Raw genomic sequence first — 16,033 nt, 5'->3', positions numbered from 1 at the left:
AAAAAAAAAAAAAAAAAACCCAAACCACTGTCATTGAGTTGATTCCAACTCATAGTGACCCCCATTGGGTTTCCAAGGTAGTAAATCTTTACAGAAGTAGATTGCTCAGTCTTGTTCTGTGGAATGGCTGGTGGGTTTGAACCACCACCTTCTGGTTAGCAGTGAGATGCCTTAAATATGCCATTTTATATTTTACTATTCTGCATTTGCTTTTTAATACTCATTATATGTAATCATTATGTTCGTACCTCATTTTTTTTTAACAAGCTGCAATATATACCAAAATTTATATAAACCCATTGTTGTTAATTTTGACTCATAGTGACCCTATAGGACAGAGTAGAACTGCCCAATAAGGTTTCCGAGGCTGTAATATTTACAGAAGTAGACTGCCACATATTTCTCCCAAACAGCAGCTGATGAGTTCAAACCACTGACCTTCTGATTAGCAGTGGAGTGCTTAACCACTGTGCCACTAGGGCTCCTTAGATTTATAATACTGCTCCTTTATTGGTGGACATTTCTCCCCATTTTTTACTATTAATGCATGTATCTGTGTTCATGTACAAAGAGATTTTATAGAGTAAATCCCCAAGTCAAAGAACATGGGCTTTCTATTATCCTTTTTTAAAAAATCTAATTTATCTTTTGTAATAGGTAATACTTTCAAAATTACCATAGGATAAACTGAAAATAGCCACCCAGATCCCTTTTCCGGAGGCAAACAATACGACCTGTTTCTCCTACATTCTACCAGAGATGGTGGTGTAGTGCCTAAGGCATTTGACTGCTAACCAGAAGGCTGGTGGTTCAAACCCACCAGCTACTCCTCAGAAGGAAGACTGGGCAATCTGCTTCCGTAGAGAGACCGCCTTGGAAATCCAAGGAGGGGTTGCTATGAGTCGGATCCAACTCGATGGCAGAGTTTTTTTTTTTTTCTTTTTTTTTTTATGAACTTCCTAAAAGCCCCCATTTCTGATTTCTGAAACTCATCTGGCTCCAAATGTTTGGATAAGGGAATATAGACCAGATCACATTTTATTCTTTGTCAGTGTCATAACAGGTGACATGTTTTACTTTGCATCTCACTGGTTATTCGTAGGGCTTTTCTGTGTACAGCTTTTGCTTACTTCTGGACTGGATTCTATGTCTTCTTATTATTCATGGCAAGGAACTAATGATATGTGCAAAATATTTTCTCCTCGTCTGTTTTCTATCATTTAACTTTGCTCCTGGTGCTTTTCACCATGCAGAAGGTTTTAATTTAGCCTTTCAATGAGGTTAAATCCAGAATGTGTTTTTGGGTTTTACGTTTTGCAGAGGAAAGCTTTCGTCATGCAAAGATTAATATACTATTCTGGGTTTCCTTCTAAGACTATAATTTAGTTATTTTTAGATCTTTCATTTCTGATATTTATTTGTGTGAGGTAAAAATCAACTTTATTTTCTTTTCAAAATGGAGAGTAATTTTCTATCCTTTCTCTTCCGATTTCAAATGTCACATTTATCACATATTAAATGTCTACATATACACCGGTCTGTTTCTGGAATCTGTTCTATTCCATTTATCTACATGCTTATTCCTGCACTCACACCACACTGTTTAAATGACAGTGTTAATTTTTAAGTTAGCATGTTTTGATAACTTCTAGGATTCTATATTTTACACAAATTTTTAATTTTAATTATACCTGGTTGTGCATGTTTTTTTCTAGGAAAATGTGAATATATTGCAAAATGAAAAGTAACATTCATTTGCAAATTCAATACTCAAGGATGGCCACTTTTAACATTTCTACAACTCCTTAATATTAATATATTCACACATACATATGTGAGAATATATATGCATGCACACATATAGCTCTATATGTTTACATGTTTTCACAAAAATGAGACTATATTCCACAGTCTAGAATGTAACTTTATTCTTTTTGTCATGAACAACTTTTAATGTCAATAAATACAGTAACTATACTTTTATATCATTTTTTTAAAGTTCTAATCTATGCTATCTCATTTTCCTCATTTGCTTTACTGCAGCAGAATATACCCAATACAACTGACCATCTTAGCCATTTTTGAGTGTATGATTCAGTGGCGTTAAGTACATGTACAAAGCTGTGTGGCCATCACTACCATCTGGTTCCAGATCTTTTTGTATTCTGTTCGAGAACAGAAACTCTCTACCCTTTAAATAATATGCCTCATTATTTTTAATAAAACTTTCACATTGAAGTTCACTGAATGGATAGCAAACTTATTTAGTGAATCCTGATATTGAGTCATTTCCAAAGTTTTTGTTGAACAAAGCTGGTGATAAAATTTTTTGTTTTGTTTGTTTTCAACGCTCATTGTTATTCCTACACTTCTGAAAAAGAATGTTAAATGGCTTAAAATATTAAAAATTATAGAAAACAAGTAGCAACTGGGATCTTAAAAGCTTGCAAACAGCCATCTAGATGCAACAATGGGTCTTTCCTCATCCACAGCGAAGAAGAATGAAGAAAACCAAAGATTCATGGAAACAATTAGTCCAAGTGACTGGTATAGCATGTGCTCCTCAGCCTGTATGACTATGAGACCAGGAGAACTAGATGATGCCTGGCTACCACTGTCAACCACTCAGAGGGGGATCTAGGTAGGAAATCCTGGAACAAAACTAGAATCATTTAGGAAAAAAAAACAGACGAGGTTTGCTGGTCTGATAGAGCCTGGTGGAACCACTGAGACTATGGCCCCTAGCTGCCCTTCAGGTCTGAATTTGAACCCACATCTGTGGCTTCCAGCCAAACAAAAGACAGACATATGAGGTGAACATTCATATTAGATAGATACACTCCTTGGAGAGAACAATTATGGGAGAATAGAAGGGGTGTGTATGCACAGGGACATAGCTTGGGGGGCAGGAGTACATGGAGGGAAGGACACAGGGAAGAGGTAACTATCGGGAGGAAAAAGGAGGGGAGCTGTTGCATTGGGGTAAATTGTAGTCAATGTCATGAGACAAAGTGTATGTGAACTGCTATATGGAAAGTGAATTTGCTCTGTAAACTTCCACCCAAATCACAATTAAAAAAAAAAAATTATAGAAAACAAAATGGTTAAAGGAGATAAAAATGAGGCTTAGAGGTCATGTAGAAGGGGTTGGTGCAGGGACCTACAATTCTCACATGATGAGGGAACCTGTTAAAAGCACTATTCTAGGAATTATCCTTGGCCTTCTCATTTTTATTAAAAATTTTGTTGTTGTTGTTGAAAATATATACAGCAGAACATCCAACAGTTCAGCAATTTCTGCCTGTCTAGCTCAGTGACATTATACTCTTCAAAGTTATGTAATCATTCTCACCTCTCTTTTCCAAATTGTTCCACTCCTATTAACATAATCTTCCTGCTCCTTGAGTTTTCTATCTAATTTTTGGAGTTGCTGTTGTCTACTTGATCCCATGTAGATAGTTCTTGAAAGGGCACAATGCTTAACACAGACATTCCTTACTAGCTAAGTTAAAACTCTTTTTGATTTTAAGAGGACCTCAGGGGATATTTTTGGTATAAGGTTTACAGATTATCTCAGGGCAATAGTTTTGGGTGTTCATCCAGAAAGACTGGATTTCATGAGAATTTGAAATCCTGTTCGGCATTTCTCCCCTTTTGATCAGGATTCTTCTATGAAATCTTTGATCAAAATGCTCAGGAATGATAACTGGGCACCATCCAGTTTTTCTGGTCTCATGGCAAAGGGGATAGTTGTTCATGAAGGCAATTTGCCACATTCTTCATATCCTCCTCCTGTTTCTGACTCTCCTTCTTCCTCTGTTGCTCCAGGAGAACAGAGACCAATTGTGCCTTGGATGGTAGCTTGGCCATCTCTTCCTGAAAGCTAAACTTGGTGAGAACCACTGTTCATTCAGGGTATGGCTGCTCTGTGGTCTATACCTCAATGGTTCCCCACTGCCTTTATAAGTTCTCTTGAGCCTGATGTTCAGGGCCCTGCAAGAGCAGGCCATTTCTAGCTTGACCTCGCATGACCTCTCCCTGAAGATTGTACATCGTTATCGAGGGTCCGCTCATTTTCCTAAAATGACTGGTTCCTTCTAGGCTTTACTGGTCTCTTTCCTTCCTCCTTTCTACCTCAGAGAGAATTTCCTTCTTTCAACACAAATGCCATTTCCTTCACATTACTTTTTCTAACATCCTGAGGAAGTTTATCTTTGTTTTTTACTCTTCCATAAGCATGTATGTTTGAAAAATTTTTTAATATAGTCTCATTGTATTCTAATTTATCTTCTCCACCAAATTTAAAAAGTACTCAACCAAGCCTGTGAACCACTTTTATTTCCCCTTTGCCCTTTTATAATGGATGTTGTAGGGCATTTACTTAGCTTCATTCCATCTATCTTCACTGTGTAGAAGCCATGATGTTTGGATGGGATAAACTCACTCCATTTCCCAGGGCAGTCACTGCCTGCTCTAACACAGTCAGGGTAAAGTGCTTGTTTTGACACAGAGATTGGCTTAGGGATTGGCACAAAACCAAATCTGATCCAATCAGAGTGAAACCAAAGATGGCAGATTTCAGACATACTTTGATCTGCTGGTCTGAAATTGCTGCATTTCGCTACCATGAAGTGAAACAGCATGAAGAGGTTGTTGTTGTTATGTGCCGTCGAGTCGAACCCAACTCATAGTGACCCCTCCTTGGGTTACCAAGGCAGTATCACTACGGAAGTAGATTGCCCAACCTTCCTTCCGAGGAGTGGCTGGTGGGTTTGAACCGCCAGCCTTCTGGTTAGCAGTCAAATGCCTTAGGCACTACACTACCACAGCATGAAGTAGAGGCATATACAAAGAGGGGCAGAGCTGATAGAAGGATTTTAAAAAAAAATGAAGCTGGAGTCCTGATCAAACTGAGTCTGAAGCCTATTTGCAAGTTTCAGTTACAGGAGCTCATAAATTCTCTTCATGTTAAACTTTTTTTATAGTTTTTATAGCAAAATGACTCTGTGCTCTAGCCACGTGCTTACCTTCTTTGATAATATCAATAACGTCATTGGCATTGAAGCTGAGTTCATCTGTGTCCTGAGCGTCATAGGCATACAGAGCCTTGCACTGGGGCACCTGAGGCTTAGGCTTGGGCTGGGGCTTCGGTCTGCCCCCTGCTGGGGGAGGCCGACTTGTGGTTTGCCTCCGGACACTGTGGAGAGAAAGGAGATGAATAAGAGATGGGAATCAACGGGAGGCAGCAGTATCTACCCTTAGAAGCTAGTGGCCCAGGTTCACTCTGTAAATTTTCTCTAAGAATGAAAATTCCCTCCCTCACAAGGCCATTGCAAAAGTACATGTTGTTGTCAGGTGCCATGAAGTTGACTCTGACTCATGGCGACCCCATGTGACAGAGTAGAACTACCCCATAGGGTTTTCTTGGCTGTAAACATTATAGAAGCAGATTGCCAGGCCTTTCTTCTGTGGTGCCACTGCATAGATTTGAACCACCAATCTTTCAGTTAGTAGCTGAGTGCTTAACCATTGCACTGCCATATTTAACTGCTGTTATTGTTTCCACAGCATAGAAGGAAATGTAGTAAAGACACATACTAATATTATAAAGTGTGTGTGTGTGTGTGTGTTTATTTACACACATACACATATGTACACTTAAATAATAGTAAAATGCATTTCCAACTTGGGAAATGGAACATCTGTCAATGCAGTAGAAGCCTGACGTTCGTGGCCTCTCACCATTTGTATTCCTTTCAGAAGCAACCACTCTCCAACATTTTTTTTTTGTATCAATAATTCCCTGCTTTTCTTTATAGTTTTACTGCACATGTAAATATTCCTAAACAATATATACTTAGCTTGCCTGTTCTTTTTTTCTTTTTCCAACTATATAAAGTCATCATACTACATATATTCTTCTATTACCCACTCAAGTTTCTGAGATGTTGATGCATGTACTTGGAGTTCATTCTGGTTGCTTTAAACTATTCCATTGTACAACTGTCACAATTTGCTTATCCAGACTACAGTTGATGGCAACTTGGGTTGATTCCAGTTTTTCACTATTATGAAAAAAATGCTGCTGTGAATATTCTTATGCAAGTGTTTACCTAGAGCAGAGCTTCTCAACCTTGGCACTATTAACATGGTGGGTAGGATAATTCTTTGTTGAGGGGGCCGTCCTGTGTATTGTATGATGTTTAACAGCATCTGTCATTTCTACCTAGTAGATGTCATGGCATGCCATTTCTACCCTCTACTCCAGTCATAGGAGCTCTGGTGGCATAGTGCCTAAGGCATTTGACTACTAACCAGAAAGCTGGCAGTTCAAACCCACCAGCCACTCCTCGGAAGGAAGACTGGGCAATCTACCTCCGTAGAGATACCGCCACGGAAACCCAAGGAGGGGTCACTGTGAGTCGGATCCGACTCAATGGCAGTGAGTTTGGTTTGAGTTTTTGGTACCGCAGTCATGGCAGTCAAAAATGTTAGGACTAGAACCCTAACCCAGGTCTTCTGGCTTTAAATCTAAAATCTACATACTATGCTGCCTCAAGTGACTATCCATACATTGTCTCAAGGCACACAACTTGTTTGTATTGAAATGAGCTCTTTATCTGAAATAGTTATTTACTAAGTATCTTCATTAAATTCATTTAGCAAAAAAAAAAAAAAAACAGTAAAACACTCCCCCTCCCACTTTGCTTAATAACAAACCAAAGTAGAGCTATATTCTTATGTTAACAGGAGAAATTTAAGCATAAGATTTCTTCCGAGAGCAGTTGGGCTGTGGTGACTCAACACAGTGGGCTGTCTTTTAGGCCTGGCCTTGTCTGTTTAAACCTACAGGAGGAAGTAGTAAAAGGGAGGGTCCTTCCTTGGGGCTCAAGCTACACTCACAGGAGGTAGGGTCCTGCTCCCCTTTCAGAGCTTGCAAAGTTGGCTGTTTGATGACAGATGTTAACTAGGTGCTGAGGAACAAGTCAGATTGGGAGGGGGAAGCTGGGGAGGCAGCACTGGCCGCCAGCTGGAGGTAGGACTCTCAATGGGGTAGTCCTTGGGTGTGGCCTGCGGCTGGCCAGCAAGGAAGGCAGCCATCCTGAAGGCTACTCAAGCTCTGTTCTTTTCAGGCCAGCCCGCCCCCCTTCCCATTATTATTCTTTTATCTAAGAGAAAAGGTATCTTATGGACCATTAGCATGACATCATTTCCTATCTGTTGTCTATTGGAAATCCCCATTCCCTGTTTGAGAAGTGCTTTCTTCTTTGAAAGCTGGCCAGGCAAGCAGGCTTTTAATTAAGCAACCTATATATTGGGGTTGTGTCGCATTTGGTTAATAAGAGCCTTCAGCCTAGATACCAGGAGTGACCTGATTTCTGATTTCCCAGCAACAAGGAAATGAAAGGAGAGGGTGGAGGCAGGGGTGTAAGAACACCCTGTGAGGGAGGAAAGTCTCTGGTGTGGGGGTTCTGTGAAGCAGGACTGGCAGTGCACGCCTGTGCAGTGTATGTGAACATACAGTCTCTCTCTCACTATATATCTGTAGATGGAAATTTAGCCTCTATTATGGCCAGGGGTAGGGCAAATGGTTAATGAACTCAGCTGCTAACCAAAAGGCTGGAAGTTCAAGGCACCTCACAGGAAGGGCCTGGTGAGCTACTAAAATTCAGCCATTGACAACCCCATGGAGCACATTTCTGCTAACACACTTGGAGTTGTGATGACAGTCAAAGTCCACTCAATGGCAACTGGTCTGGTTTATGTCCAGGGGGAAAACCCTATCGTCATTAGCACAGGTCGATGGGGCCTCTGGAGCCCAAAGAGTGTGAGGGGTTAGGCACTGCTATCCCCCCACTCCACCGCCTCCAAGGCTCAGCAAAGGCTCCAAGTGGGCAGAGGATGGCAGAATCATCCCTGTAAGGCAGGACTACCTTCCCCGCCACTCACATAACCATCCTGGGAGTCGCCCACCTCCCTCCAGCTTTGACTAAGCCTGCTTTGTTCTTGCTCCTTCATGCCTTTCCTGCCACTAGCTTCAGTTCCAGACCCCCTGACCACCATGCTGGCTCAGCGTTTATTAGGTCACCTCACCCTCCACCTGAAAATCCTTCCAACAGCTAGTCTTTGCTCTTGGGAAAAGGACCAAAACCCTTCATGAGGCCACAAAGTCCCTACCAAGTATGGCCCCTGCTCACCTCCCAGCCTCACGTTGGGCCACAGGCACACTGGCACCTTCCTACTGCCTTCTTCACAGAAATCCTAAGCCCTGGTTGGAGTTAGGGCCTCCTGTCCACATATTCCTAGTTTACATCATATTTACTGGTGAAAGACACAAAGCTTTTTCCCTAAGGAACTATTAAAGTTCCTTAACAACTATTAGAACTGATAAAGTTCAGTTAGATTGCAGGACATAAGATCAATATACAAAACTCTGGGCGCTCTGGTGGCATAGGGCCTAAGGCATTTGACTGCTAACCAGAAGGCTGACAGTTCAAACCCACCAGCCACTCCTTGGAAGGAAGGTTGGGCAATCTACTTCCATACTGATACCACCTCGGAAACCCAAGGGGGGGAGGCACTATGAGTAGGATCCAATTTGACATCAGTGAGGTTTTTTTTTTTTTAAATACAAAACTCTAAATTCCTCTGCACTAACAATGACCAAAAACCAAAGAAAACAACAACAACAAAAAACCTCACACCATCGAGTCAATTCTGACTCGTAGCAACCCCCTTTGGGTTTTCGAGGAGGTAAATCTTTATGGAAGTAGATTGCCCAGTTTTCCTTCTGTGGAGTGGCTGGTGGGTTTGAACCACCAACTTTCTGGTTAGTAGTTAAATGCCTTACACCACCAGAGCTCCAGCAATGAACAATCCAAAAAATGCAATTAAGAAAACAATCCCATTGGCAGTAACAGTAAAAAGAATAAAATACTTAAGAAAGAATTTAACAAAAGAAGGGCAAGACTGGTATACTAAAAATGACAAAGCATCCTTGGAAGAAGTTAAAGAAGATTTCCACAAATGGACAGACATCACATGGGCGTGGATTGTATAGACCCAGGGCAATAGCTAGCTTAACTGTCCCAGGCCATGGACAACTCACCAGGGGCAGTGTAAGCAACCTGTTCATTTCTCCCTCGGCTAAGAGGGTTTCACAAATGTCCCCAGGAACACATGGGAGTCCAGGGCAGCTCTGAGGTTTGCTGGGCAGTGGAGTATAGACTGGGGGAGTGGATCTAATCAGGGCTGGGCAGGAATGGATGGGTTGGGGAGACCAGCTCTGTAGTTCTGCATTGGGGAGGGTCTGTTTAGGAACCATGAGGTCACCATTGTCTGGCTCTGTCCTGTTAAAATGTCCCCCTTTACCAGGAAAGGGTCAAATTACTCTGACAGGGCAGCATCTTCCCAAAGTGAACCACACATATGGCAGAGCCTTCCATCCCCTGGGTCACTCCTGCCTCATTCTCACATCTGAACATATCTCCATGGTTCTTGGGAGGAGTAACAGATGGATTGTCTTCTGGGAACCCCTCCCTGTAGCTGTATGAAATACAGATAACACTCTCCTGGGTTGTGCTAGGGGCCAAGTATTGTGCTAGTCATTGCCACAAGCATTGCTTCATTTCACCTTCACGACAGTCCCATGAAATGACTGACATGGGTTCCTGGGATTTTTCAGCTGGTTTCATCAATGGCTAAACATCATTGCGTATGTGTTAAGGGCTCGAGAACTAAAGCCACACTGATGTTTCTAGCTCCTAGGTCTACCATGTACCTGGGGCTTGTCCTCAGCCTCCAGCCAGCACTGCTAAGACCTGCTCAGCCTTTGGACCTCATTGTCATCACTGCTTCCTCAGACATGAGCAACCCCCTTCCATATACTCTCATTGTCTCCTTCAGGGCAGTGGGTAGATTTTGTAGCATTTTATTGACTAATGTGACTATTTGGTCATCTCCCCATTAAGATATTGGAATCTCTGGGGGAGGGACTAGACCTGTTTTTCCTCACTACTGTGGCCTCAGTCACCCCACCAGGCCTAGGCACACAGGGTGGCCTCAATCTGACCAAATGACAGTCTGCAAAAGGAGAAGGAGCACTGGCTTAAGGGTCCTGGGTTTGAGGCCCAGCTCTGCCACAGGCTGGCATGTGATGGGCAAATCACCCAGATCCTTTCTAATTCTGAGCAAGCTTTACAGGGTGCTCTCAAAAAAATCCCTACCGTAACATGTTCTACAGAACACAGGAAGTCTGTGCAAATGAAGCAGTCACAGTGTCTATTTTTACCATATAGTAGACCTAGACATCATAGCAGAGAACAATCAGTGAGAAAGACATTGTCCTGGCTCAGTGTTGTCAGTTGCCGTCAACTGGATTCTGATTCCTAGCTGCCTCATGTGCTCTATAGGGTTTTCAAAGCTGTGACCTTTTGGAGGTAGATCACTAGGCCTGTGTTCTGAGAACCCTTTGGGTGGATCTGAACCACCACCCTTTGGGCCAGTAGTCAAGCACTTAACCATCTGCACCACCAAGGGCCTGGGCTTCTTGATGTTAGGCTCAAAACGGCCTTAAAAACCAAAACTGTCAGACAAAGCAAGCAGTGCTGACAATGTCCACTAGATGGCGACCTTGTGTAATTAATAATCAGGAGAATGACTTTCTTCAGACTGCCAGAAATTGATTAATGAGGTCTTTGAGGCAATGTCACCCCTCCACTACCAGCCAAGAGGTGATTGGTCAAGCCCAGTGAAGACAGAATTACAGTCATTACATAACAAACAGGACACTCACATGCACTTGCTGGAGCTGGTTCAGTCCAGCTTGAGAGGGCCGGCTGTTTTCATGAATTTTGTGTTATTAAAAATTATATTATATAAATTATAATTAAACAAATGATATTAAAAGCAAATATATGCTTATAATTCATCCCTTCCTAATTATTTCACCACACTTTGCTCCTGCCTATGCTCTGTTGTGAATGTATGGTAGCAATATTATAGAAAGTCTTTGACTATGCATTGCTTCTCAATTCTGCATTCAGTGGTAGTCACGTGAGTAGTTTGTAACTGGCCATGATCAGAATATTTTACCACTGAAACAGCAAAAGCTACAACTCAAGCCTTTCTATCCCCAGAGAATCAGTTGATAAACACTTACCCCATGCCAATACTGTGATAACCCATTGCTGGCTGCTGCTGAGTCAGCCCTCGACCCAAGGCAACCCCAAGCACAACAGAACAAAAGGTTGCCCTGGCCTGCACCATCCCCTGGATGGCTATGGATTGGACCTTTGTGATTCATAGGGTTTTCAATGACTGATTTCCATCCTAGTCTGTCTTAGTCTAGAAGCCCCCCTGAAACCTGTCCAGCATCATAACAACATGCAAGCCTCCATGACAGATGGGTGGGGGCTTCGTGTGAAGTGCCGTGGCTGTGAATGGAGACCAGGTCTCCTGTGTGGAAGGTGAGAATTCCACCACTGAACCACCAGTGCCTTCCACTCATCCATACAACCCATATTCCCTCTGAAATTGCTTTGCCTCCACATTTGTTTTATAACAGAGATGCAGCATTTAGATAATTTTGATACTCTGCTATTTTGTGATATTTGCAATCCTGAGAAACCTCACATGATTGAAAATTGGGTTATAAAACAATAATTTCATTGGGAAAATGGGGGTTATAGCAAGAATTTTAGACTCACAGGAATAGTTATTTTTCCTGTTGACATTTAAGTAATCGAGGTTCACTTTATATATAAAAATTATATATTATATATAATTATATATTTATAATTTAGCATATTGTTATAAAAATATACATCACTGAGCAAATCCAACATTTCATTGTCAGTAACATGTACACAATGTAATTTAGTTTTTTACCACTTGACCTTTCATTTCAGGGTAACTCGTAAACCCGACTTTACTGTGTTTATATCCCATTATGATAACAAACACACCAAGAAGCTGAGCTCCAACAATTTCATTATAGAGCAGGTTCTTTCCTCTGGGTGGGGTGTTAGATCTCTAATGCAATCACATTATAACCCAAAATGCAAATAAAGTTTCCTAATCACTTGGGAGCTCTGGTAGCATAGTGGCTAAGACACTTGCCTGCTAACCAGATGGCTGGTGGTTCAAACCCACCAGCCACTCCTCAGAAGGAAGGTTGGGCAATCCTACTTCCATAGTGATACTGCCTCAGAAACCCAAGGAGGGGTCACTATGAGTTGGGTTTGACTCGACGGCACACAACAACAACAACAACAACAATCACTTAGGCACATTACATTCAGTTTACTTGGTGAAAACTTGCAGAGCAGGAGAAGCCCGATATTAGTGACTATGAAAGACCAAGAGATATCTTTGTCCCAAGATGGCAGGATACAAAGACATTTCAGTCTTTGTGGACCACTGAGGAATCTTCTGAGATGCCAAAACAGCCTGCAAAAAACAAGACCCCATATGACATCTCTAAGGACAAATTTCTCTAAGTTAAGGGCTGATTCATTCCCTCAGACCCACTAATGCCTGTCACTTTTCCATGGGATGTCAGTTGTTATGGGGACTGGAGCAAAGGATGGGTTATGGATTGAACTGGGTTCCTAAAAAATATGTGTTGAATTCTTGGTCCCTGTACCTGCAGATGTGATATTGTTTGGAAATATCTTCTGTTACGTTAATGAGGTCATTCCAGTGTGGGAATAGATCCTAAACCTAATCACTTCTGAATTACAAAATAAATAAATAAATAAGAAATAGGCACAGAGATACACACAAAGGGGGAAGACAGATGCTATGTGAGGACTGGCTACGTGTCAAGGAACCCCGAAGAACCAAGGAATAAACTGACACAGCTGACACCCTGATTTGGACTTTTAGCCTCCAAAGCTGTGAGAAAATAAATTTCTGTTACTTATTGCCATCTACCTATGGTATTTCTGTTACGCAGCACATGGTAACTGAGACAGTCTCCTGTTTAACTAGAAAAAGACTGAAACAGTTCAGAGTGAGAAAGAGCTTTTGACTTTTATTTAAGCCATTGTTCAAATGAACTCTAGAATCTGGTTTCTGTTGCAAGGTCTTCGTTGTACTTTGGTTCTGCATCACAGGTGTGGTGACTACATGTGGGTTTGTGTGTGAGGAGAGATCTCCCTGACTGGTCCCCCGTCTTGGCTTCCCTAGGTTGCCCACTCCCCCATTTAGCCAGCAAAGTCTGAAGCTTAGCCCCTCATGGAACCCAGAGCTCTGTGCTGGCCAGAAATGTGAGTTCTTGAGAATAAAAGCCACTGGGCCAGAGAACTCCCACTTTTCAATCCTAGCAGAATATTAACATTTTCACAGAAGACCAAAGCATATGGATAACAGTACTAGAACAAAATGAAAAAGAACTTTCAAGTTGCATTGTGCTTTGCAGTTTACAAAGCCCTTATTTAATCTTCAAGAAAACCCTGAGGAATGGGATTTAAAAGTTATTTTACTATTATTATTATCTCTACTATGCAGGTGAGGACATCAATATAAAGAAGGATTAAGTGAAAAGCATGAGGTAGCACAGCTGGAAATCAGTGAAATGGTCCATGTGCCCACATCTGGCACTTAGAAGGCATCTGGCTCAGTAAATACTGGATGAATGAATCAGAAAATGAATTGGGACTCACATCTAGTTCTCTCAACTGCAAATCCCATGCCCACTGTACATACTATTTCTTGTGACCACATCTGCAGTTCTTTACCTCCTGAGTGAGTATGCCTAGAGTCTATGCCAAGGAGAACAGGGATTAAGCTTTCAAATATCACCTCTTTGTTCTGCAGATGTGAAATTTATGTCTTGAAATTCCAAGAAAGAAAATAATGGCATTTTATTTCATTGGCCCTTAAAAATAAGCCCTGTTCCAAAAGGTTGAATCTATAAACATTACTGGAAATGTGGGAATGGATGCCAGGAATTCCTAAGCTCCATGTCTGCCTGGGCCAGGATCCACCGCTCCTCCTGTAGATTATGGGTTAAGAAATATTGCTATTGGACACTTGTTGGAAATTCTAAGCCCCTTGAAAATATGACTCCATTAGGAGAGGTCTGACAAGAGACACACAGACAGCATTAAATTTTTCTATCGATCCCTCCTTTGTGGTGTGGCCAGATGCCCTACCACTGAACACGTTCAGTATTTTTCTGTTTCTCCAACTTCTAGTCGGATTACTCTCTGGAGTATCTTGAAATTTCCTGAAGTCTTCCACCCATGAAATGGACCACAGGATTATAGAGGCCAACAAAAAAGACATTTCTAGTCTGGGTTTTAATGCTTCCATTAATGGACTGGAGGTAGATTATGTACATTTCATTTGTACAAGGGAAAATGAAAAGCACATTTGATTGGCAAATAAAGTATTCCTACGAACTCAGAGCAGAGGTACATGAATGAACTGTTCTTTTATATGGTCCTTGCTTAAGCTGGTCTCTTTCTTTGAGAATGAAAAAGAGATCCATAAACCGGAGTCAGACTTTACAAAAACTATGCAAAAGGACGGCAAGGCAATCATTTCCTCTGCATTCTTGGATAATGATAACAACAACAATGCCACAACAACACAATGCCACAACAACGTACACAAATATGACAACGCAAGGGTAAAGATTACCACTTGGGATGGTAATTAACTTAGTGAAGTCTTTCAGGCACTCACCAAAAAAAACTGACTTGAACTTAAACTGACAAAGACTTTCCTGAATAACTTGAGGTGCTAATTATACCATTTAATTTTAACCATATTACATGATCCAAAAGAAATGATTGCTTGTGCTAAATGTAAAGAAAAATGCATGGAGGTGCAGGAGGAAAAAAAAAAACAAGGATAAGCCAAAGAGTGTGAACACCCCAAGAAAGACTATGGTACTTCTTTTTCTATAGTTGAGTAAATTCAAGGTCAGCATTTGGAATTGTGATGTACATAGGAATTTTCTTATTTATGGAAAGGCACAAGCTCGAGATCCCAAAATTCCCTGTTTCTTCCAAAAACTTCTTGTGGAATAAATGCAATTCATGTTTTCTTGGTCCAGAGGAGAAGGTGTTAAATTTAGGTAAAGACGGGGCTCCTGAAGGTCTCTAGCCACATCACAGAGAAACTAATTTAATTTTCACCTTTCTGTGTTTTAGAAAATAAATACTAAGAGAAAGCTCAGCACTTGGACCAGAGTAATATTTCTTAAGGAATGTTCACACTGCAGATGGAAGGGTAGCAAGAGGAGGCTGGCTAAGATTCTAGACTTTTACACACAACAGGCAGTCAGGAAATCAGCCTGGTGGACGGTTGCGAAGGTGATCTCTCCTCCTAGCTTCATAGCCAATTACCCAGATAGCCTGTGTGTCCCAAAGACAGCAAAGGATGATAAGACTTACATAGGGAACCACATAGCTGAGGGCTGGAAGGGAGCAGCCTTGGTTAAGACACGATGTTCCTACATTTCCTACTTTTGGCTGACAGATGCTCCTAGCTGGCTGCTGTGCAAGTCTGTAACTTGCAAAGCAGTCTGGAAAGAAGGGTTTGCTTGCCAAAACCAAAGCAAGTAGGAAGCTAGCAGACAGAGTTAAGAGATTTGGTGCATTTTGTTGATTGAGTTTAATCCCTCCCCTATTTTGAGATGTCAAACTAGGCCCAGAAGTCGTGGTAGAGCTGTTTGATTTTCTCAGTGGTGTCCATATATCTGAACCTTGTAGGTGTGGGTGAAGGAGTGGAAGTCCTGTTGCTTCAACATGACCACCCTTCTAACTCACCTTCATGGAACATCCTCCCTTTCCCCTACCCCCCATCAGTCAAACAACAGCAGGTATCTTTAGACTAGTGGTTCCTGGATCAGCAGCTTCAGCATCACCTGCGAATGAGTTAGAAGTGCGAATTCTTGGTCTCACCCCTGGTCCACTGAATCAAAAACCCTAGAGGTGAGTCAGCAATCTGTGCTTTAATAAACTCTCCAGATGATTCTGGTGCACAGTCAAATTCAGAACTATTACATCAGACCAAGCCA

The 16,033-nt window shown here is 41.6% G+C and overlaps 1 protein-coding gene across 1 annotated transcript in view; it reads right to left on the bottom strand.

Moving 5' to 3' along the window:
- MYO1E (myosin IE) overlaps positions 1-16,033 on the bottom strand; it is a 158,906-nt gene that overhangs the window by 1,103 nt on the left and 141,770 nt on the right. The window contains exon 27 of the mRNA XM_042783283.1: positions 5,028-5,197. Within this exon, the coding sequence (XP_042639217.1) occupies positions 5,028-5,197 (170 nt within the window). The remainder of the gene's footprint in view (positions 1-5,027; positions 5,198-16,033) is intronic.

Source organism: Orycteropus afer, unplaced genomic scaffold (genome assembly GCF_000298275.1).
Source record: "Orycteropus afer afer isolate SDZICR_OR568_19922 unplaced genomic scaffold, OryAfe1.0 scaffold00015, whole genome shotgun sequence".
Taxonomy (NCBI): Eukaryota; Metazoa; Chordata; class Mammalia; order Tubulidentata; family Orycteropodidae; genus Orycteropus; species Orycteropus afer.
This window is presented reverse-complemented; position numbering and strand designations above follow the sequence as displayed.